This window comes from Prinia subflava, chromosome 12 (genome assembly GCF_021018805.1).
Source record: "Prinia subflava isolate CZ2003 ecotype Zambia chromosome 12, Cam_Psub_1.2, whole genome shotgun sequence".
In the NCBI taxonomy this organism is placed as follows: Eukaryota; Metazoa; Chordata; class Aves; order Passeriformes; family Cisticolidae; genus Prinia; species Prinia subflava.
This window is the reverse complement of record NC_086258.1, coordinates 10,066,361-10,090,402: the sequence shown is the minus strand read 5'-3', so window position 1 is coordinate 10,090,402 and position 24,042 is coordinate 10,066,361. Positions and strand designations below refer to the sequence as shown.

The 24,042-nt window shown below is 48.8% G+C and overlaps 1 protein-coding gene across 2 annotated transcripts; it reads right to left on the bottom strand.

Annotated features, from left to right (window-relative positions):
- Window positions 1-883: 883 nt before the first annotated feature.
- On the bottom strand, window positions 884-23,370 carry LHX2 (LIM homeobox 2). Of its 2 annotated transcripts, XM_063409527.1 has the most exons (6): window positions 23,355-23,370; window positions 20,413-20,534; window positions 17,478-17,680; window positions 16,484-16,866; window positions 7,547-7,752; window positions 884-1,171 (listed from the first exon to the last, which is right to left on the bottom strand). In XM_063409527.1, exons 2-6 carry the CDS (start codon window positions 20,530-20,532, stop codon window positions 884-886), a joined length of 1,200 nt encoding a protein of 399 aa, XP_063265597.1. In that variant the 5' UTR covers window positions 20,533-20,534; window positions 23,355-23,370. The 2 variants fall into 2 exon arrangements, with proteins under 2 accessions (XP_063265597.1, XP_063265596.1); XM_063409526.1 differs by lacking the exon at window positions 23,355-23,370 and having other exon boundaries at window positions 20,413-21,632.
- Window positions 23,371-24,042: the final 672 nt, after the last annotated feature.

The window sequence follows — 24,042 nt, the reverse complement described above, 5'->3', positions numbered from 1 at the left end:
CCTGCTGGCTCCTGGGGACACGGGACAAGCCACACCTTGCACAAAAGCAAGATTCACACCAAACCCGGCCAAAGTCAGCTTTCCTTCACACAGCAAAAGGAAACGTAGTTCTTCTCTTTGAGTTTTAACATTATCTGATAAATTCTACCTGCAACTAACATTGTTTCTCTACAGTGAAGATACCTAGACTGTTGTTCAAGCTGGATTTCTCACCCATATATACTTTGGGAACCAGAGGAGTGTGTACATCCTATTTAGGGTTTTTCCTAGGCAGACACTGTGTTTGAAGTGCATTTTTCTAACCCTTTTAGATCCAGTCAGCCTACCTCGATTGTGACACTAATGTTAAACGTAACTGCAGCCATTACCAAGTAGTTTCCATAAGTGGTTTTATTACTGGTTAGATTTTACAAATTCTGGTATTCGAACAGACTTCGACCTTAAAATTCTAAAACAACAAAGCAACCAATGAAAGGCTTAGGACTATTCAAAGTAACAAACTCTTTAACATTTTTGCCCTGGTCATAAATATACAGAGAGAAAAAGAGAGAAGTGGACATGGAATCCAAAGAATGTAGATAAAACAGTATATAAGGCACATGGCAGTCTTTGAAAATACAGAAGCTTTAGCCAACTTAAATTAATTGCTGTTTCCCTTGCTCAGTCCACAAAACTGTACAGTTACACAAATGTTGTGTTGCAATAGATCTTCCAAGTTATTCTTCAGTCCATACTCCGTAATACCAGAACACTACATTTCCTTCTGTTTTTTAGGAGAGATCCTAATTGTGGTTAGTCAGTTGCTCAAAGCCTCTATTAAAATACACTTGGAATTTCAGCTAAGTATAATTTCTTTTTTAAAGAAATTATTAAGAAAGAGTCATCAGAAAAGATTTGTAAGGGTTGTCTGTGAAGGACTTCGAGATTCATGAACCTCAAGACTTCCGGGCACTGATGTCAAGACCGACGTCACAGTTGGCATAGTGGGATTAGTCAAGTCTGTTAAAGTAGTGGGAGTGCTGGATGGACTCATGGAGGCATTGGATATTTCTGAGGCAGGACCTGATGGGGTCCCTGCTTGGAGTGTTGAGTCTGAAGTCTTATCCACCCCTGTGTTTTCTTGACGTAAGAGGTTCCGTCTGAATTTGGCTCGAGCATTTTGAAACCAAACCTGAAATAGTTTAATATAACAGGGTAGCATTTAAAGACCTGCAGTGTTTAAAAACGCAAAAGCATATTCACAAATTCATCAATGCTGGAATTGGGAAAGATGTTTTTACTGGTAACATATTGGAAAAGTCGTCCTAGCCGTGAGAAGCAGCCTCTGCCTGCAAAATATTCCTTCTTCCCTCTCCTTGGATCCCTGCAAACAGTCTGCCTGTGCCAGGAGTGCACAAGGACAGAGGCTGGCAGTGTGTCTGCACAGGGTATGTGACAGGACATTAGAACTCTGGCAGCACGCAGGATCCTCGGCAGCCCTCCATCCCAGCAGCACTGCTCTGGGGGAGGCAAACCCCTCGCACCTGCTGAACACAAAATCACGAGTTTCCCCCTTGCATCTCACGTCCCTCTCCCACTAAACGCTGCTGGCCAGCCCAGGGCTCGCTGCCTTCCCAGGGGCTCCCTCAGTGCCAGTGCCTGCAGTGCCCCCTCTTTGGAAAGGACTGTCCCTCTCTCTTGTTCTTCTCTTATTCTTTCTCAAATGCTTCAGCTTCCTTTGCCTATTCCTATTTCCTTTACCAAATGTTTTCAGTACTGGAATAACACCGGGAAAAGGAGCTGAAAAAGTATTAAAGACCTACATTACATCAAAAACTGTGATTTCAGTAGGAATAGCATCCACACAGATATTTTTTGCAAGATTTCTACTTCTTGCATTCTTATCCGAGTGAAGGACAGGGAAAGTGAGAGTGTGGGACTCCTGAGGACGCAGCAGCCCGAGCAGAGATGCTGCTGCTGGCTCCGGAGCTGCCTGGCGCTGCCGCGGGACGGGCTCTGAGCTGAGGGAGGGAGGCAGAGCCGCAGGAAGGCGGGCGGAGCTGGGGGTGCTCCCACTGCAGTCCCAGCTCCTGCACCTGCCTCCGCTGCTTCCCCTTTCTCTGCCCCTGTTCACATCTAGGGATGCTCCAGCTGCAAATTCCCCCTGTCGGGCACTCCTCCCTCCCCGGAAAGCTTTCTCCCCCAGCCAAAGGTCTTCAATGGGCACACCCTGTCTCTCACACTCTCTCCAGGGAACGCCACAAGGAAATAATCCTCAGGCACAAATTCAAGAGCCATGCATAAGTCACATCTCTACAGGTCCTTCTTTTTGAAAGCTCAGTATTTTAAACCAGTTTATGTTGGTGTTTGCTTTGTTAAAACACTTAATTTAGCGGCTATTTATCAGTTTCATATACAAAGGTTCTCTTAAACCAGCACAGGTAAAAATATTCCCACGATTTTATAGGAGTCCAGTATAGCAGTGACCCTGCTCCAGACCAGCAATGTGGTCAAAAAGAGGCAACCCCCAAGTGATGTTTTTGGCTGACACGTTCCCAGGCAGTGTCCTCTGGTGGGACTGCCCAGAGCCCCCGGTGTGAAGCCAATCACTTTGTTCTGGTCATTTAAACCACAAAGACTCGAGTGCCAACTGCTCAGGAACAGCAAAAACAGCAATTGGAACTTTTATAGGATTTTTTACCTTTCAGGTAAAGATCATTTCTATTTGTTCCACAAAATAATTTGGTGGTTGGTTTCTTTAAAATACCTTTTGGTAACTGCATAAAGGATAACAGCTGTGAAATGGAGTTTGGAGCTGGCCACTGTTGCTGTGTTCATGTAGCCATGGCATAATTAAAACGGAACAGACAAACCAGTTGCCCAGTTGTAGATACATCTACTCCTGCATAATTTCACATTTGTGTTCATTAAAATACCCATATTTTTATATTCAGTAGTCCCAAATATGAGAAACATGACAGTGTTCCTAAATGTTCAACTGCTCCTTAACCTTAGCAGGGCAAGAGGCTCAATGGTATTTTTTGGAAACCTGTAGCACACAAAGTGAGCAAGAGTCTGGTGTTTATGGATTTCCCTTCATCTTCCACTAATATGAAAACCTGAGCTCAGCTGCCCTTACCAAAGGCCACCCAAACTGCTTTCAGGAGCTCCACATATAACATGGTTCATTGTTTCTTTATTAGTGGTAATCCATGCTAGACATTGAAAGTATCATATAATCCTGCAAGTATTATCTGAAAACAGAGATTATGTGGCTGCTTTCACTTCCTTCCCAACCGAAATATTGTCACAGTTAATCAGTTAATGGTTACAAGGATCTTTAAAATGGTAACATAATAAATATGTGTATCATTACTAAAAATACATCTAATTATTTGAATTCTGAAAACACCTTGTCTTATGATAGACGGGACAATATTATGTCCACCGTAGTGACATTCTGGCATGTGCTTTAGATTTGACATCCTCAGCAAGGCCTTCGTGTTAGAGAGTGGTGAGAGAGGAGCAGAGATCCTGGGGCTGTTCCCTGCACCCTGGGGCTGTTCCCCAGGCTCTGGGGCTGTTCCCTGGTCCCTGGGGCTGTTCCCCGGCCCCTGGGGCTGTTCCCCGGGCCCTGGGGCTGTTCCCTGCGCCCTGGGGCTGTTCCCCAGGCTCTGGGGCTGTTCCCTGGTCCCTGGGGCTGTTCCCCGGGCCCTGGGGCTGTTCCCTGCACCCTGGGGCTGTTCCCCGGGCCCTGGGGCTGTTCCCCGGGCCCTGGGGCTGTTCCCCGGGCCCTGGGGCTGTTCCCTGCGCCCTGGGGCTGTTCCCCGGGCCCTGGGGCTGTTCCCCGGGCCCTGGGGCTGTTCCCTGCGCCCTGGGGCTGTTCCCCGGGCCCTGGGGCTGTTCCCCGGGCCCTGGGGCTGTTCCCCGGGCCCTGGGGCTGTTCCCCGGGCCCTGGGGCTGTTCCCTGCGCCCTGGGGCTGTTCCCTGGTCCCTGGGGCTGTTCTCTGCACCCTGGGGCTGTTCCCCGGCCCCTGGGGCTGTTCCCTGCGCCCTGGGGCTGTTCCCTGGTCCCTGGGGCTGTTCTCTGCACCCTGGGGCTGTTCCCCGGCCCCTGGGGCTGTTCCCCAGGCTCTGGGGCTGTTCCCTACACCCTGGGGCTGTTCCCTACACCCTGGGGCTGTTCTCTGCACCCTGGGGCTGTTCTCTGCACCCTGGGGCTGTTCCCTGCGCCCTGGGGCTGTTCCCTGGCCCTGCCAGTGGCCCTGGCCTTTGTCCCAGCAGGGACAGTGCAGGGCTGAAGCCAGGGCAGCTCAGGCCGTGCACCTGGAAGGGCATGGCAGAAATAACCACCCAGACACACAGGACTGAAAGAATCCTTCCAGAAGGACTTATCTCACATCAATTACACAATTCCTTCAGGACTGAGCAATAAACAAAATCTTTGGGAAGTATTTAGTGGGTTTCTGTCCAACTGTATCAGTACAAGGCTGAGCTATTTCAAATCGAAGGGGAAAATACAGATCAAAACTCCCAGTGAAAAATAAAAAGCAGCTGCAAGATCCACCACTGCTGCTCCCACACTTCGGTGAGCGGGGCTGGATGCGTGGAGCTGGGCACTCAGCAGTTAGGCAGAATAATATTTACTGAGGTGAAAATAATGCACTCCCTCTTCAGTGATGTGTGGAACAAATTCTTTGTCTCCACCAAGTCAAATAGGAATAAAATAACATCTCCATATGATAAGGGAGTGTTGAAAATAAACACAGTAAGTTTTGTGAGGGATTTGGATACTGAAGTTAATGGGATCATCACCTTAGATAACTTTATTTTCTGCTTTGTAGCACCTCCATTGCTGCATCTGTTACACATTAGCTGTGTGAACAGCTTCTGCTAAAAGCAAAATTTTAAACCCAATTTGGCTCATTCACACAGCTACCTGAAGACATTTAGGTTCTCTGAATTTCCCTAACCAGAAAGTGGGGAAACAAAACGCAGAGGGTGTAACATCAGGAGGCAGGCTGTGCTCACCCCTGCACACACACTGCCACGACTCTGCTGCAGTCAGGAACTGTACAAAGGGATGTTCAAGGGATGGGGGCTCAGGAAGAGCCTGCAGCCTAAAGCAAACCCTCACCAAAGGGCAGCACGGGTCCCCACCTGGGATGGAAACACTTCAGGCTTGTTCACCACTGGAAACTGAATCAGCAAAGTCCAAATGCACACAGTGATCTCTGTAGGGTTCTGGTAGTGACTTTACTGGGAAAAATGAGTGGTGTACAAGACACACACTGAAAAATGATGCATTTCCCCTAAAATAAATTCTACTGAATGTGTCCACAGAGCCAGGACCCCTCAGCAGCCGAATGGAGACCTGAGCACACAGAAAATCTCACGGCTCACAAACCCCTGTTAGAGTTCTGGCTCCTGGCAAGCGTGCCCGTGCACCTGCGAGCCCACACACCTCTGAGGTGTGGGACAGGCTGGGGCTGACCACGCTTCTTCCCATCAGCAGTGTCAGTGACACTTTGTGTTCAATGAGTGACACAGACTGAATGCCAGCATTGCTGGCTCCAAAGAATTAACAAGTGACACTGTCTCAGAAATGAACACCATGACGAGTTTGCCCAGCAAAGACCAACCCTAAAACTCACATGTGTGAATTTAATTGCTACTCACAGGTAGAGATAAACCAACTGGGCAGAAAGGTTGTAAAACATGCAAAATACAAGTTTGTGTTCTCATGGCCCAAATTAATTTTCAAACAAAACATCCATGACTAGAGAGTGCTCATAAGAGACAGGAAAATTCAAGTGATACCAGACAAGGTGTCACTCCATTTTCTGGAACTGCCTCCAACAGCATCATCCTCAGGGAACAAGCCTCACCACCAACTACTGTCCTGCACCACTGCAGCTAAAGGAGCCTGGACAGAAAGGAGTGTTTAACTCTGAAAGTAAAAGAAATGAAACACCAAATACCAAAATGATAACAAAACTTCGGTGGAATTGTAAAGTTCTGCAACAAACAAAAGAAGAAGCACAAAGCACCTTAAAACAGCAATTTGTGACACGTTTAAGACAGAATGAAGAAGCAATGAAGAAACTGAAAGAGGAACAGAAGAGTAATGGGGTAGAGTCCAGTTTTGGAGACAAGGAAATATGTTCTAAACAGGAAGAAACAGAGAAAATGAACTTGGAAAAAAGATGCAAGGAAGGACCCATTCAGTGAAGAGAGAAATGGAAGTCCAAGTTGGTGTAAAGTGACAAGAGAGAACAGGAAGATGATTGAAAGACACTTTCCAGGCCCTGCTGTGCAGTTTCTCAGGTAATTCGGGTGTGAATGGGCAGACCTGGTATTCCCAAAGTGTCTAAATTCTGAGGGTAAAACAGAGGAGAAGGGTCAATCTAATGATGGACCAATACAGTAAATATTGCAGCCGTGTGTCTGGTTTAAGGACAGCTGCTGTGAGACACCACATCAGGTGCTGGATGTTCACTCTCTGTCAGAGGAATCTGCTCCTCCACCACAGATCAGCCTCAGGAAAACAAACCCAATCCAGCTATGAGAACGTAGCCATGAGAAGTCCTTACGTACAGTTCATTCTTTTACTGGGAAGCTACAAAACCTTTGTTCCTTCTAGTGGCAGGTGTTAGCTCTGTAAGCCCCAGGGTCCCTCCAGTGGATTCAGTTTTCCTCAGTAGTTGTCTCCTGCCCTCCACTTGCCTGTGACTCCTGAGCTGTCCACGACGCTTCCCAGGATGGGGCTCGCAGCCCTACCTGTCTCTAGAAAGGTCACAAATCCTTTTTCTACAATTAAGACCCATTTAAAACTTTCAGCAATAAATCCTGGAATGCCATGGCTCCTATATGCCCAAGTTTATCTCTAGGTACAGGCATCTGGGTAAGTGCTCATTAAAATTGACTTCTTGAGTCGGAACTATAAATTAAAATGCAGCTGAACCAACTAATACTGTTCCTTTTCCTTCCCACAACAGCTGAAATGGAGAGTTTCTCGCTCTTCCCATGAGCAAGAAAAAGTACTTTTAAAATGCAGCTTTGTTTCATTCTAAGTTACTATACTATGAGTAAAAGTTCTTGAAAAATTTCATTTATGTCCACTTCAGTTATGAACGAAAAGCCCTCCTCCTTGTCCTGATAAAATGAATTCAAACTGTTGATTAGTTTCTTACAAAGGTAAACACTGGCACATTTTCTGAAATTCTAAACTAAAAGTTCTCTATTTACAGTGAGCACACTAACTAAAATAAATCACTTTTTTTTTTTTTTACAGCAACCTGGAAGCTAAAACATGCACCAGAACTAAAGAACTCCAGGAAAACAGGCAGGGCCCCAAACCTTCACAACTCTCATAAAATTTAGAACCCAAGTGATCTGCTTTAGAGAAACTGAAAAGAAATAACTCTTCTCATACTTTCTGGGAATTAACTTAGTCTCAGAGAAGGTACAAATTATTAAGAATATCTTGAAAACCAGCAAAATCCACGGCTTTTTAAATCTAAGACTGATACTTCCATTACTTTTCAAGGCAAAAGGTGCCTCTTACCTGAAGAACTCTTTTGGTGAGGCCAGTTTTCTGAGCTAGCTGTTTCAAGTCCTTGGCATCGGGGTTGTGGTTAATAGCAAAGTATGACTTCATTGTCCGCAGCTGGTGGTGTTTGAAGGACGTCCTCATGCGCTTGGTTTTTTGATTGCTGGGGTATTGCTGGTCTCTGTCCAGGTGGTCACCATCGTTTTCATTGCAACTTAAAGCTTAAGGCAACAAGAGGAAAAGGCCTGTAAATCTCTTGCTCCATAACCAATATTGTTTGCAATTTCCCTGAGTGCAGCAATTAAAGTAACACACCACAGCAGGTACCAGCACAAACCCTACCTGCCCTTGCTCCGTTTCATGGGTTTGTAGAGCAGTTTAGTTTGGAAAAACCCTCTAAGGCCATTGTGCCCTACCGTTAACACAGCGCTGCCAAGGCCACCACTAACCCGTGTCCCCAAGTGCCACATCCACATGGCTTTGAAACCCCTCCAAGGTCAAGGGCTTCACCTTGCTTTTGGGCAAGGTTCCTAATATCCACCCTGAGCCTCCCCTGGCCCAGCCCGAGGCCGTTCCCTCTCCTCCTGTCCCTGTTCCCTGGGAGCAGACCCCGACCCCCCGGCTGTCCCCTCCTGTCAGGAGCTGTGCAGAGCCACAGGGTCTCCCTGAGCCTCCTTTCCTCCAGGCTGAGCCCCTTCCCAGCTCCCTCAGCCACTCCTGGGGCTGCATTCCCTTCCCAGCTCTGCTCCCTGCCCCGGACATGCTCCAGCCCCTCCGAGTCTCTCCTGCCGTGAGTGTCCCGGAGCTGCCCCAGCCCTGGAGGTGCCCCAGCAGTGCCAGCCCAGGGGCCAGCACGGCCCAGAGGCGCCAGCACGGCCCAGGGGCCAGCACGGCCCAGAGGCGCCAGCACGGCCCAGGGGCCAGCACAGGCAGAGGCCAGCACGGCCCAGGGGCCAGCACAGGCAGGGGCCAGCACAGGCAGGGGCCAGCACAGCCCAGGGGCCAGCACAGCCCAGGGGCCAGCACAGGCAGGGGCCAGCACAGGCAGGGGCCAGCACGGCCCCGGGGCCAGCAGAGCCCAGGGGCTAGCACAGCCCAGGGGCTAGCACAGCCCAGGGGCCAGCAGAGCCCAGGGGCCATTGGCCTCTTGCCCACCTGGGCACAGCTGGATCGTATTTCTGCACCTTCCAGCCATTCCCTCACAATAACCAGCCTGCAAGGACCCTGGCCTCCCCCTCTGTGGCTTTTAAAATGTCAGCTCTGTTTCCTTTCCCTCTGCTCCACCTCCACAGAACTTTGCCTCCACTCTCTGTGGGAGGACAGTAGCTGTCCCCAACTCCGTAAAGGGTTTTACTGTGCTTGGTATCCCATAAATTGCACTGTAACACACAAAGAGAGCTGCACAATACACTCCACTTAAATCTCAATGGAACAGACTAGTTAAAATCATAATTATTTCCTCCATCAAACTAAACCCTGTAGAGTACAAGGGAGACCATTAAATGAAACACTATAAAAGAAATAAAGTTTGTGGCTACCAGACAGCAAATTATGACTATAATCTGACTAGCTAAAGAAATAAAGCTGTTAATACAACATATTCACTGGCACGCCAAATGAAAAATCTTTTTAATTATTTATACATTTATATTTCCATTTAAAAACTGTTTGGAAATACTAGTTTGAATGATCACTTCTGCCATATCCTTTTGAAATCAAGGAATGACACTGGTTGATGCACTTGCAGAAATCAAGCACAAGAGGAAGGTCTGTGAGAAATGGACACTGTAAAAATTATCAAGTAGTATTAACTGTTGAATGCCAAGCAAAATAATCTTGTAGATCAAAAGTAGTTTCTCATTTATTTGTGCATACAGTAAACCCTAGAAGCCCTCTTAAAATAACATTAAGGACTGAGCTTAAATCCAATAAAACTTTAGGAATATAACTGAAAATTAGCTCTGACAAACTGTCGTTAATTAGCTTTTCCTGTCCAAATATCTACAAGTCCCTCTTAATTTCCTACAAGATTTATGCTAAAAGTAATGAAAAATCGCTATCTCTGCTCTACACAGCATGCGAAAATGACCAAAAAACTCTTTTAAAACATGAATTGCTGTTAAGTTTCTTAAACACGTGAGCAGGCTTGTTTTCAATTGTCCACTCTTGCTGTTTAATTACAACTGAGTACATCTCATGCACCTATCCTTACAGTGTTCCCTGAATTCATGCTGTCCATCAGTGGGTCTCAGCCCTAGTGAAAACACGCACGTTCTGACAGGCTTATATCAAAAACAGATTTTAAAAATACACATTAAATGCACGATCCTTAGTACAGATGTGTACAGGCTCCCTAAGCAGGTTTGCAGCAGCCACAGTAGCTGCTTTACAAACCTCAGCCTTTCAAAACCTGCTAAAAAGCTGTGGCACAACACAGAGCAAGGCCTGCAAAAATCCAGCTCTAAGCCCAAAAGCACATTTGCTTAACACATATGCCCAAAGTGTCCAAAGCCTCAAACTCTTCTGTGTGTTTCTGTACTCCTATAATTTAAAAAGCAGCTAAAAAAAGGTACTGTATACAGAAATGTCAGTGTCTATGTGCGTGTGTGCGTGCATGTGCATACATTTGTATAAATCCTTTCCAGACCTCCAGATCTTGTGCCAAATTTTGGCCATAAGAAGCATTTCTCCTTGTTTTCCAGCAGTATGGAAAACTGCAAGCACCTGAATTTAAAAGGTGTAAGACACTTAAAGGGAAAGAGTCACAATGGAGTAGTAATGGAGGTGTTTGAGATGTACCCAAATCTTTCTGGGTTCAAGATCTGAGACCTAGTTGCCCCTCTGAAGTCATCACATGTGCTCCAGTCTGCTTCATAGCCACAGTTCCTGATATAAAGAGCACTGGGATAAATAACACAATAATGCTCATAGAAAATTCTGTTATGGAAATGTAAAACAAAACCATGCTTGTTTTTAAAATGTACCCAAAGAATTTTAGATATTAGTAATGGAAAAAACCTTTGTGCGTCATCTTGGAGGTTTTTGAACCCTCCAAGAAATAACAAGACAGACATAGGAGGAAATGCATCAAAATATCTGTCTGCAGGACTGAGGTCTGGTTCCTGTTAATATGCAACATAACAAAGCCTAGGGCTGCAAGGAGCTGGATTTTAACGTGCCCCATAGAGAATGAGAGACATTCAGAATCCAAGGATATAAAACTGATTCTAAACCCTTCCAGAAAGGAATGAGGGTGTCAGCTTTTCATCAAGCCCTGACAGGAAAAGGAACAACTTACTCTTGGAATTTCTCATCATTTTACCCCATTATCGACTAAGTAAAAAATAATATTAAACTGACAGTAAACAAGTACCATTTAAGAGTGGCAAAATGTCCTTGTCTATGATGGAAGTTTCAGAACAGATTTTGAAAGTGCATGAGGCTGTGTGGTGTTCATTGACTGGTGCAAGTGGTTTGGCTACTCCCAGGAATCACCCAATATGACATAAACAGTCCTAGCTGGTACCAATTCCCCCCTCGTATTTGGTTGTGGTGCCTGGCACCATCCTCCAGAGGCTCTTTTATTCAGTCTAATATTATCTGCATCTCTCACAGAATCTGCAACGTCCATGGGTGTTGCAGGCACAGATACACAGAACGGGCCAAGGGTGTAAGTGGAGATTTTAAGAGCTGAGGAATTTCTGCAAAAGGCATCAGGGTGTAAAACTAACACTGTACATGCTCCTCACGCAACCCTCTGTTTTCCAGGCACTGTCTTCCCTGTTCTTTTGTGGTGTCCTGTGCATCTCCCGAAGGAATTGCTGAACTATCCATATGTAACATTTCCATTCCATTGCAGCGTCTCAGGCTCCTGCTGGGATTTCAGAAATACAATTGGTAGAATTCCAGTCGAATAGAGGAGCCTTAAATTAATGAGTGTTTCGCTTCTATTTTTTGATACAACAAATTCTGCAGCAGTGCCAAGTCTCATTTTGACCCTAGACCATTTCTAAGGCCCCGTGCCTTTCCCCAGACCTCCCACCCAAGCCAGTGCCCCCGCAGCCTCCGCTGGAGCAGCAGTGGCAGCACAGACACCTCAGCCCCGTAAGGGCCACCTGGTCATGGGCAGCATCACTACATCCCCACAGAATAAGAGGAAAACATTTTGGTAGCCAAAATACCCTTTACAGATTAATGCATAACCCCTCCCTCAACCAAACAACAGGAGCGTAAAGCAGGCTGTGCTGGTGCTTTTGTAACCAAGCCTGCTAGAGGAGGAGAGCTTGGAACGTTGCTTCACCCTCAGATCACCAGAGCCCCCCATGGCTTGGGATTCGGGGCAAAGTGTGTGCTTAGTAGTTAGTAGGTTGCTAAGGATATGGCACATGAAGATGAGAAAGAGAAATTTCCTTTGGGGGAAATTTTGTTCTTAGTAGCTTTTGCTTGACATGTTAGATTACGCCAAACGAAAGAAAACTAATCCTGATTCTGAAAGAGTGATGAAACAAGAGACACGTTGTGTGTGCGTTATCTCTCACTAGTGGCTCAGGAACATACACCCCTTTCCTTCTGTAATCGGAGTCAAGGGGGTGTTTTAACCTCCTGCTGCCTGGAGAGGGAACTTGTGATTAACTAGACCAGGCAGGGGTGCAGCCGCATTTGCTGTTCGGTCCGAGGTGAAGAGGACTTTGTGGTACCCATGTCGTCAAAGGGGACAGGAGTGAGACAGAGTCCTCTGAGTGGTGCTTGGGACAGGAACAGACACAGTCCTTCTCTTTGGAGGAAGGAGAAGACGCTTAGACAAGGCAGATTCCTGAACTTCTCACCACAGGAATTAAAAGGGGTGAAGCTGTGGCACCAGGAGCAGGCAAGGTAACCCTGGCTGCCTCTGAGGTGCCTGGTGGCACTAAAAGGAGGGTGTCTGTGCCAAGCCATGGAGCAACAGCCAAGACAGCGCTGCCTCAACCTTGACATTTCAAGGATTCTTTCTGAGGAGATAAAGCCAGTCAATCCTGAGGAGCCCAGGCCGAGCATCACAAGGCCAGGACGGAGGAGAGCAGGATTAGAAGCCCTCTTCCTCCGGCTTTCCCCGGCCGCCTCGGACAAAGGAGCTGCGCGTCCCGGTGCCCCCGGGGCTGCCGAAGGACCGGGCCCCCCGGCCGCGGTGGCCTCCGGGGGGAGCGCGGCCGGGCCGGGGCTGCGGGGCGGGAGAACAAAGGGGCCGGCGAGGGGCGGCCGGGCCCGGGCCCCGCGGGAGGAACCGCCGCCAGGGTTTTTCCCCTCAATTAAGCCAATTGAATGGCGCTGAATGGCCGGTGCGAGTGCGCGGTCAGTCCCTGAGCGCCGCGATTAACCCGGGCAGCCCCGGCCGAGGCGCGCTCCTCGCTGCCCGCCCTGCCGGGGGAAGGGGCTGGGGCTGCGGCGGGCTCCGCTCCCCGCCCTGCCCGAGGGACCCCGGCCCTGCCCGAGGGACCCCGGCCCCGCAGCCGCGGGGAGCGGGGGGCGCTCCCGGGGCCCCGCTCGCCCTCCGGGGCGGGAGCGATGCCGGCGCCCTGCCCCGGCCCCGACCCCAGCCCCTGCGCCTGCCCCGGCCCCGACCCCAGCCCCAGCCCCCGGGGAGGGGCCAGATGCGCCCGGGGACCCCAAAGGTGACCACGGCCCGGCAGGAGGGAGAAAAAGGGGAGAAGCAAGAGGAGGGGGGACAGGGGAAACCCTAATTTTTCCTAGGATCTCTGCAAGATATCCGATTTTAAGCTGCGATTCCCGTCTGCTCGCTCTGTCACAGTAGTCACAGGGAAGCTTCTTGTGAGCTTTTAGTCCCAAGGGAAAGGAGGAGGAAAGAGAGATTCGCTCTTCAAAACTTTCCAGACTTTTCGCATTTTTGTCAGGAAAAAAACCCAAACCACTTTTGACACAACCACTTGAGAGGGTCAGCTGCAGGCGTCCCTGGCGCTGCCCCGAGCCCTGCCGGGAGCTGGGTCGGCGCCTCCGCAGCCTCCCCTCCCCCGGCAGAAGCCGCCCCCAGCCCCAGTCCCCTCCACCGAGCAGCCTGGATATCCCCTCACCCCCTCAGCGAAGCAGACACATCCTCCTGCTCGCAAAAGAAGGAAGTGTTTCTTAATATCTTGGCTGTTTGCACAGATTATGGGCATTTTATCAGCTCGTCGTGCCCCAAGTTTGCGCAATACATCTGTCATTTTCCAGGATATTTTAGTGTCTTAAAGCTAGACTAGATATAAATGAATAAAACATAGCAGACTGTGGGAGGTTTGGGGTCTAATTCACAAAGGGAGTATTCAGAATTCTTTACAGGTGCTCCTGTGTTCAGCAAGCTTTCAGCCATTGATTTACTGACCTAAAAAACCCATCAAACTCCATTTCAACAAGTGAAGGAGGAAATTATGATCACAGGAACACACTTAAAAAAAAAAAAAAAAAAGAAAGAAAAGAAAAAAGAAAGAGAAAAGAAAGAAAAAGAACTCTTTTTGAAGTTTCAGCATCCTTCTAAGCTATTTTCCACTTGTCAGGCTCTATCCACATCTAAACCCATCATTCCCCTGCAAATGGAGTCTCGTTTAAGTGCGGGGGGGGGAAAGAGTCAGTCTAATTCGATGTTGCAGATGAATATTTGTTGCAATTTACAAAATTATTTCAGTCTCGACTCTGCCAAGTTTATGGTCCCTCTTTTCCCACCACCTCTGGGTGTAGATTTATTTACACAAAGTATTCTACACAAATCACCAGGACAGATCCCCTCAGAGGACAACATCGTGCATTTCTAGTGCATTTCTGAGAAGGAAATGACAAGTTCCATTAAAATAAAAAGAGAAACGATCACATTTTTAAATGGTTTCTCTTTAAAAGGCACAAAATCGAAGGCTTTGCAATAATTTACTCGTTTGTAGAATTTTACATCAACGAGCAACCCAGTCTGATTTCCAAGATCAATGGCACTTATTACCGCATAAATTAGTCGATTACAGGTCTAGTAAATAGTTAAGTAGATAAATAGCTTAAGCAAAGAAGCCAGAGGTTACTCAAAGAAGATCTCTAAAGTTTGAGTTGCAGGCTCTAAACAACGATTGAAAGACAAAAAAGTCTGACGGCAATTATTTTGTAAACGAATTTTTCAAAATGCAGTTCAAGGCGGTTTATTTAGGAAGTCAGGGAGCAGTGAGACTTTCTCAGGCTGTGCTCCCATCCAGGACAGATGCCGCTGATTCGGTTTACAGGTCCTTTGAATCTGAACATCTGCCCTGCACAGGGAGACAGCGGACGGACAATTAAAAGCTAATCCCTCCGAAAACGAGACGGTTTTTAACGGGAAAGACGCATTTTTGATGCATATTTTAAAACTGAACTGTTACTCGCGAGAACACTACATGCACTTTTCATCAACCTTCACCACTGGGACTACAACTGCTTTTTGCACTACTTCCAAATTATTCAGCAATTAGTTCAACCAATAATAGCCAGCAATTTTGTTCCCGAGGTGCGTTTGCCGGTCGGAGATGCGCCTTTCCTCCCTGCCATTTTCAGTGCAAACCACCCCGTTTCGTCGCTATTGTTACTCCCTTTAGCCTCCCGCTCCCGGGCTGCCTCCTTCGGCCCGAGCGCCGAGCCCCGAGCCCCCCTCACTTCTCGGTGTCCTCCCCGCGCCTTCCTCCCCCGTTCCTCCTCCTCCTCCCGCGCAGGCGGAGCGCAGCCGCCCGGCGCAGCCCGCAGCTGTCGGAGATGCGGCTGGAAAAAACCGCAGCAAACTTGGCCTTTAGCGAACGCCCTCTCCGGGAAAGGGGAACGTGTTAAAGGCAAATCTGCGCCCTACGGGACACGTCCGAACCAGGCAGGTAAGAGAGAAAACAGGCTGGGAAGAGCGGAGAAGCACCGAGGGCACCGAGGCACAGAACAACACAGGGAAACGAGCTCGGTGCCCGGGCTCCGGCGGGACGGCCCCAGGGCCCGGCTCGGGAAACACTGGACTGGGGGGAAGCCCAGCTCCGCCTCCGAGTCCTCGAATAAAAACAACATCTAAGAATTTTGTTTTGTCCAAGCATTTTTTTCCCGTTGCATCCAAGCAGCAGCGCAGGAAGCCCCCGGGATTGCAGCCGTTCTGGTGGCGGCTACGCGGAGAAGTGGAGCGAGGGAAAGAGGGGAGCGGGGCTGAGGAGGGGGGGAGGCAAGAGATTGCTCGAATTCCTTTGCCTGTAAAATTACAGTGCTGTGGCGGTGGGGAGGTTAAACGAGGAAAGCCATCGGAAGGTCTGCTGCTGGGTACAGAGAGCTGCTGCCAGGCTCGCTGCCGCTCCTGCGGCTGCTGGGCTCGGTTCAGGGCAGGGGCTGTGCCGCGGGGCAGCGATGGGCTGCGAAGGGGAGCCGCGAGTTTCCCGGCTCTTCTGCGAGTCACGTCTCAGAACAAAGCTCCAGCAGAACTTCCCCCGTGTGAGCAGCTCTGTGCTGCCCGCGGCACCTGCTGCCCGCGGCCCTGCCGGGGCACACTCAGCCCCGCACCCCCGTCCGCCTCCGACTGCAGACCCTTGGGAAAAGGCCACTTCCTCTCTCTTTCCTTCCAAAACTTTGGGATACAAGAGCTCCGGAGGGGCTGAACAATTCACCCGTCAGCAGCTTTAGAGTGTAGCCACTAAAGAAAATTCACGGGTCTCTGAAGTGTGAACTGAAAATCTCTGGTTTCCAGATTTTATTTCAGGCTGCACTCCCCCTTCTTCCCCCCCTTAACCAGATGACCTTGCTTCAAAACATTTTATTTCCAGCTGAAGTGAAAAATGCTAACATATTAGCTTCTGTAATTGCAGTTTGACAGCACTTGATCTCAATAATTATGCTGCAGCTAAACTATTATTAACAGTTTAAGCTAAAATAAACGGAAATCCCCCTTTGGAAGTGAACAGAAACAAACCATTTGAACTGTTCTGGGGGAAGGCGGGGGTCTCTTACCTGCATTGTAGGCTGCCAGATCTGCTCCAGGCCCCGGGCTTTTTCTTTTCCTGGGTCTCCCCTTCTGGACAGTCCCCACGCCATTGTAATAAGGCAGTCCCAAAGTGTTGGCAGAGCCCGCTCCCAAAGCCGGGCCCTTCCCAGCGGCTACATCCGAGTGATTGAAATGCACCTGGTACTCCCCCTGGATGAGAGTCTCGAAATGGAGGCGGCAGTACACCAGATTGTCCTTCATGCCAAAGTGATCGCCAGTGGTCAGCATCTTGTTACAAGTGGTGCAAGTGAAGCAATTTAAGTGATATACCAAATCCCTGGCCCTCATGACCATCTCGGAGGCAGAAATCCCCAGGTGACATCTCGCACATCTCTGCACCGAAAACCTCCTGCAAAACAGAAAGGCCAGAGGAGACAGTGAGAGGCGCATTCCCCCCCACCCCGTCCTTCGTCGGTTCAGCCCGGAAGGCGGCAAAGGGCTGCGAGCCCCGGGGCGGCCACCTCGGCCGGGGCAGCGGCACAAAGCCGGGACGTTTGCGGAGCCCAGCCGGGCGGGCATCCCGAGACGGCAGCGCGGGGAGACTCCGTCCCGTTACCCAGCTCCCAGGGCAGCCCCGGCCCCGGCAGAGCCCACCAGGACAAGGCAGCGACCCCCGGCCCACGAACGTGCCCGCAGCCCCGGGCGGCAGGAGGCACCGCCGGCGGGCGAGGAGCGGCCCCGCTGCCGGCCCCGAGCCCAGCACAGGAGGCCGGGCAGGGCACGCCTGGTGAAGGCCCCAGCAGCCAAAGCAGGCTGGGGGGAAGCTGTGCCCGGGCCGTGTCCCCTCCCGGCAACACGGGACTCATCCTCACCCCGAGTCTCCCTCCCCACGGGGAGGTTTGAGGAGCTCACAGCCTGCCCCACGCGTGCCCACGGGTCCCCTCGGCAGTCTCGTCAGGATGGGTGTGCTCAGCGTGGGCAGCGTCCCCGGCCCGGCTGGCGGCCCAGGGCAGGCTGTACCTGTAATAGTCCTCCTTGCAGTAGATGCTGCCGTCCTTGCTGAAGCAGGTGAGCTCGGACTCCAGGTTGAGTTTACATTCGCAGCACTTCAGGCAGCGCATGTGCCACTGTTTGTCCACAGCCAGGAGGTAATAGCGGTCCGAGATTTTGCCCCCGCAGCCGGCGCACAGGGCAGCCCTGTCACTGCTGATGGAAGGCATGGTCTGCTGGGGGAGAACAATTACAGACCGTTAGCGACAGGGACAAACTCTTGAGCACGGCTGGGCTCCCCCTCCCCCTGCCCGGCCGGGGCCGGGCTGCTGCTCTGCTGGCAGAGGAGCGGGGGCTCCGAGCCCGCCGCCCCGGCCGGCCCCGCGCCCGGTCCCCAGGGTCCCGCCGCATCCCACCTTCCCGGGAGGAGGCGGGGAAGCGGGCGAGACAAACAGAAAACCACCCTGGCTTTTAGGGGAGGCGTCCGGACCAGACCAGAACTTTTCTTTTTCTGGTGGGTTTTCCAGTCTCAAACCAAGAAAAGATGCTGTTCAATAAACAGGCGCGATAATAACGGAGTAGGGCAAATCGCAGATAGTTAATTTAAAAATTTATTATTATGGATATACTGAGAGTGTCTGCATAGCTAATGCTCTGTGAGTGCGTGTATGTGGAGCGTGTCTGTGTGTGTATTTTCCTAGCTATAAAATTCCGAATGAATTACGATCAAACCCCCAGTAGTCACAGTGCTGCAGACACAGCTCTCTGCAAGCTGGTTCCAAACAACACGGATCGCGATCTGCTGTGACCCAAAGCGCTAAAGGGATCAGTAAAGAAAGCTGCGGAGGAGATCATCGCTACTAAATCCGAGGTGCAGAATGTTTTATCACGAAAACGAAATAGTGGCAAACGTGTAGGAATGAAAGTGGGTAAAAACCAACAGAGCACGTTAGATTATGCTGGGATAAACTTGGAAGCAATAAAACTAAATATAAGCCCTATATAATTTAATAGTTTAGTGTCAAATCGCAATCCAATCGAAACCCTCAAAAAACCCCAAATTCATACATATCCTGTCAACTTCTACCGAACAAGAAAGAAGGAAAAATATCGGAACCGTTTAAGCGTGCTTATTTATTTCAGCAGACACCTCAAAACAGCATTCGGGAGAGGAGGCTCGGTGGAGCAGCGTCTGGGGCAGACCTCGCAATGTGCTGCTTTCCACTTCGGTCCCAACTTACTCTTACCCGCCTTGCACAAAAGCCCACGGCAGATCTGTTCTTGTGCACGAGAGCCCGAAACGTTTCCTTACAGCTGTGCCCAGCGCGCAGTTTGTTTTGGTTCGGGGCGGGGGAGAAGTTGTTTGTTTGCTTTTACCTCCTCTAGAGCCTTAAATCCTCGCGCAAAGCAAAAGCAAAGACAGCTAATCGGAGGAAATCGAAAGGAACCGAGGCTGGTTTTCCAGCACATGCCAAACCCATCGCTTTCATCCTGTGCTTGCGGGGATAACAAAATCCCATCTCTGTGAGCACTCCCGTTTGCACCGCATCATTCCCACTAGGAGAACTCCACACAAATAAAACCCTGGCACTCCACTGGTGTTAGTCACAGGAACCCACCGGTAGCTTGTTTCTTTAAGGCATTAACTGAACTCCGAGTAGGGATCGTTTTATAACCAAAGTAATTTCTTGTAAATCCCCTTTACATGAAATAACGATTTTTTTTCCTATTTTGCTTTTCCAGTAACAAAAATATTCTGAGATCTAGAAATGGTATTCAAGGATCCAGTATTCCAACCCACTATTTGTGATATACACACGTGTATCCATATAGTTTATATATAATTATATAAAACTACCACGCCACAAAATTTATTCCAGCAAAGATCATTGGATGTTGGTTTACTGTACGGAGAAATATGAACTTTTTAAAAGAAAACCAAAACCGTTCAGACATCGCATCCCACCCTTACAGTACAAAAGGCCGATTTCCAGCCCGTGTTTCAAGATTCAATAGTCTCACTGTCACCTTAAAGCAAATTTCACATAACATTACAAGAAAGAACACATACTGATGAACTTTGAAAACCTGAGAACGGATCTTCCTTGCATTTAGCTGTATCAGTTTACAAGACAGCATTTAACCAGTGTACGAGATAATTTCACTTCAGAATTGTAATTTCTCAACAAAAATAGTGTAGTATACATAAATTGTTCAATCACTTAAGACACTTCGAAAATTTCTTCCACTTTGCCAGCTTAACGCCAGTTAGATGGGTGCATCTTTTTATTATCTAAATGTATTAATATACAAGGACTACGCATCAGCAGACAAGATAAAATGTGGTAAAGTTATAAAAATTCGCATCCATCCATCTCCCTGAGACATATCTTCTACTTCTGCTTGCTATGTTTACAAACCCACACATTAAAATTATTTTTAAAACCCCACAACTTAGACACTCGTGTTTGGTTTTTTTCTTCTTAAATAAATGGTAAAAAGACTATATCCATGAAGGCATCCTACCTGAAAAATAACACAGAATTTGATTCTTTGGGGTTTGTGTTTCCATTCTGCAGATAAAAAATTCGCTGTGCCAAAATGCTATTGGTATAAAACCACACTTTGCCTCTTCCTAAAAACTTTGGAAGGCCGGACAGGCTGGGGGAAGGGAAGGAGTTCTTGGACGCTACCAAAAGGCTGCTCTATCTGTTTTCTCGCAAGAGCAGTACCGTTCATTTCACCCAAGCGTTACTATTACTATGCATATTATTAATAATTAACAGTTTCATGCCTTTCCCCGCGGTTTCATTTAATCTTTTGGGGTGCCTTTATGCTTAATTCTCTTCTGATTTAGTATTTTGCATAGGTTTCCCCCCGATCTGTTATTTTAGGGGCGAAGCTGTATCTGTGAGGGTTCGGTATGTTTAGGGGAGCGCATGACTCCCATTCCCTCGGCTCCTACCGTTTCCGTCTCTCCCCTGTCTATAGCCGAGCTGATGGCCGGTGCTTCGCTTTTGCTTCTCCGATCCATCTCGTCGATGACCCCGTGCATCTCCGAGCCGGAAAGACTGTGGAAAAGCATCGCTGAGGACGCGGAGGAGGAGGGCCCGAGCTGCTGTTGCTGCTGACAGTTGTCGGGGTCCCTGCAGGAGCCCAGAACTTGCATTAACCGGAGCCCTCCCCCATGCATCTAGCACGGCCGCCCCGTCTCTCCTTGGGCACCGGGATTTTCCCCGGCAGAGCTCTCCGGAGCGCGGCGCAGGCACTGATCCGAGGTTTCAAGGGATGGGGTGCAGAAAGGCGGGCGCAGGGGATGAGGGAGAGGGGATAACTGGTGGTGTAGGCTTCGGGGCTTGGATCTAGTCTGTTGCGCGGCCCCGGCACATCTCTCTAGGAGGCTTCTTCAGTGCAGGGCTCATTGCCCAGGTGCAGTCCCAGGCTTTATGCTCTGGCCCAGCTGGCAGAAGGCTGGGCACGCTTACGGTTGGGAGGGATTAATAAATAGTAGAAATATAAAAAAAAAATTAAACCATCTTCGGTGAGAAATAAATAAGAATTAGAAAAAAATTACGACAAGCCTCTTACATCGTACTGTGCGAAATTTAGAGGAGGAAAGCAAGGGAGAGGGAGGCTGCAGCAGGCGGAGAGCAGGCTGGTGCTGCAGGGAGGCTGGGGCGGATGCCCACCGTACGCACTCACAGTCCAGAGGGCTGGCAGCGGCGGCAGCTCAGGGGCAAAGTTTGCTCCTTCCCCCGCTCCTCCCCCAGCCCGCTGGAGCTCATTGGGAAAAGAAAAAGCCAAGGGGAAGGAGGAAGAGTTGGACGGGCACCAGATGGGACGGGCACTGGCGGCCCCCCTCTGTCCTTAAAGCGGCGCGGCCCGCGGGGCCCGGGGCGGGAGCGCAGCCGGAGCCGGAGCCGCGGCGGAGCTGCGAGCGGCGCGTCTGCAGCGCGGGCACGGCGCGGGGCTCCGCGCCTTTTCTACAGCCCCTCTGACATCATGTCCTGCCCCGCCGCCATTGGCTGCGCCGCGCCCGGGCCGCCGGCATGTGCTCGGGGCCGGGCGGTGTCCCCGCGCTGTCCCCGCGCTGTCCCCGCCGCCCCGCGGCCCCGGCCCCGCGCGGGCCTTGGCGTTCTCCGCCCGGTCACCGTGGGCGATGTCTCGGGCCATGGCGGGGCACAACTGCAGCGCGAGAAGGAGGCGTTCAAGAGTTTGCTTCCACTCCGAGACCACGGATACCCCAAACGTTTATGACTATTGAATGCACCCATAACCCTCGTTGTGACAAATATTCACTGTTAGAATATGGTAACTTGAGTCCCTCCAGTCTGTGGAGCCTTCCACAAACCAAGGCCTCTTGCATCTCCCATTTCCAAGTAGACTGTGAGAAAACCAGGCCAGGAAGGCCTCTGAACTTGAGGAAAAGCTTCAGAAAGTCTCCAGGAAAGACAAAGGGCGCACAGGGAGACTGTTCATGGTGTCTAAATATTTATCCAGGAGGTGGGTAGTAAGGAAGGACTAATTACCATTAAAGATGTCAAATATCGCACTTCTAATTATGCTAGCAAAGGTAGCACAACGGAAGGTAAATGTGAATGAACATCTGAGATCACGAGACTCACTGCCTCTTCCTGGCTATGAATTATTACATCACTCTGCTCATTCCCATCAGGCGCTGTTTTCTGACAGAGCCATTTGCCTCTTACAGGTGTAGTGCAATTAAGATTATCCTTGCTAAAACTGGAATTCTTCTGTTTATAGCCAAACTTTGATGGGTTTATGCATTCCATTCTTACAATAATTGAGGCTTTTTATCATCTTTTTGTTGGGATTGCTCTGAGTAGTTAAAGACATTTGCATGTCACAGAGGAGAACAAAGTTTCTCTTGTAGAAACGCATATGAAATAGCCACAAGACCCCTCAAAAAACCATACAGAATGGAAGCTAATTTGGCATCTGCGGGAATGATCCAAAGTCTGTCCTAAAATCATACCTTGGAAACAATGGAAGCTCATGTTTGAATTCAGATTCGAATCCTACAGCACCATTAGTGGCTCTGTGTAGTATTTATTTTGATAAAATCATCTTTCCCTTCCTCCATACGTTACGAGACGTTTCCAGCCCGGTCTGTGCTGGGAGCTGTTCCTCCAGGAGCAGCTGTGGATCAGCAGAGAGCCCGGAGCCGTGGTGGGACAGCACCGCTCACCTTTGCTCACCTGGCTGCATCCTCACTCACAGCTGTGCACAGGACCATCCTCACACGGTTTAATGCCACATTAATTCCTATCACTGAATTGATTACGCACTTTTCACAGTTAAGAAAGGTCATGGACTTGTACCCTCTGACATTGCTAATTATCAAAAAGATTTTAGGATATCAACAGAACTAAAATGCAGTATTTTATGTTACTGAATTGCCTCAGTGGATGGAACCAATAATACCAAGAGCACACTGGAAAAGTATGGCACGGCCTCCAGTTCACAGGGTATCTCTGATTTTCTTCTAATGGATATACAAACACAAGAAGACATCCAACCCTTGCTACCAAAACACAAGGAGAGTAACAGAATGTAAACATAAAGCTGCTAATGTACACACTGACACATGAATGACATTTACATTGTTCAGAATAAAATCAAGGATACCTTCAAATAATGAGCCACAGAAAAATTGCTGGAGCAAAATCGTCTTCAGCATGAAATGCAGGCTCATTTGAAATAAGAGTTTTTTCATTTAAAAAATGGTGCAGCTAATAATAAAGTCTTTTAACCTGTATTTTGTTATAGGTGACAGGTGAACAAATCACAGGTCTTGAGTTTCTCTACCCTGCCTCTCTTGGTAACGTCATCTCCAGTACCATCTGCTACCTACCAGACAAACAGACCAACCACATAATGAGGTACCAGCTTCCACCCAGCTACCGTGACTAAATCAGAACAAAAGATTCAACGCCTCCTTCAACAAAGGAACACAAGTCTAAGCTGTCTTTGCTAATTGCTGGGTTTCAGGTTGTCTGTTACAGATTTTAAGTGAGCTACAAACTTCCATCAAATACTTATAGCTGTTGGATAAAGATACTAAGAATAAAAGATAAATGAAAGCAAAAGGTAAGAGAGAAGAGAAGAAAGCTTAGAAAATAAGTAACTACTTATGGTAATTTAAAGACTGTGGAATAATATAAACATGAAAGACCAGGGGCAGAGTGATTGATATCTCATATGTTTTCGATGCCCCTACGGTTATTAGACTGCAATATATGGGAACATACAATAAACTATGAATTAAAATGTAATTGTAGCTTCAGGCATCTTCTTCATTGTCTGCTGTGGTGTTATGTCTTCATGCACCGTGATTGACAAGGTGTAATTAATCATCTTACTCAGTTGTAAATATGGGCACCCTTCACAGTAGGCATCAGGAAGTGTGTACCAGCAAAGGAAGCAATAGTTGACGCTGAGATACCATTAAATCAAAATCAGAATGCGTATATGCTCAGAAATGTGTGTTTGGTGTGATGCTGTTATCGTTTATTTCTAAAATACTGTACCAACAGATTTACTTGATTTGCAAGTTAACTACAACATTAACTGG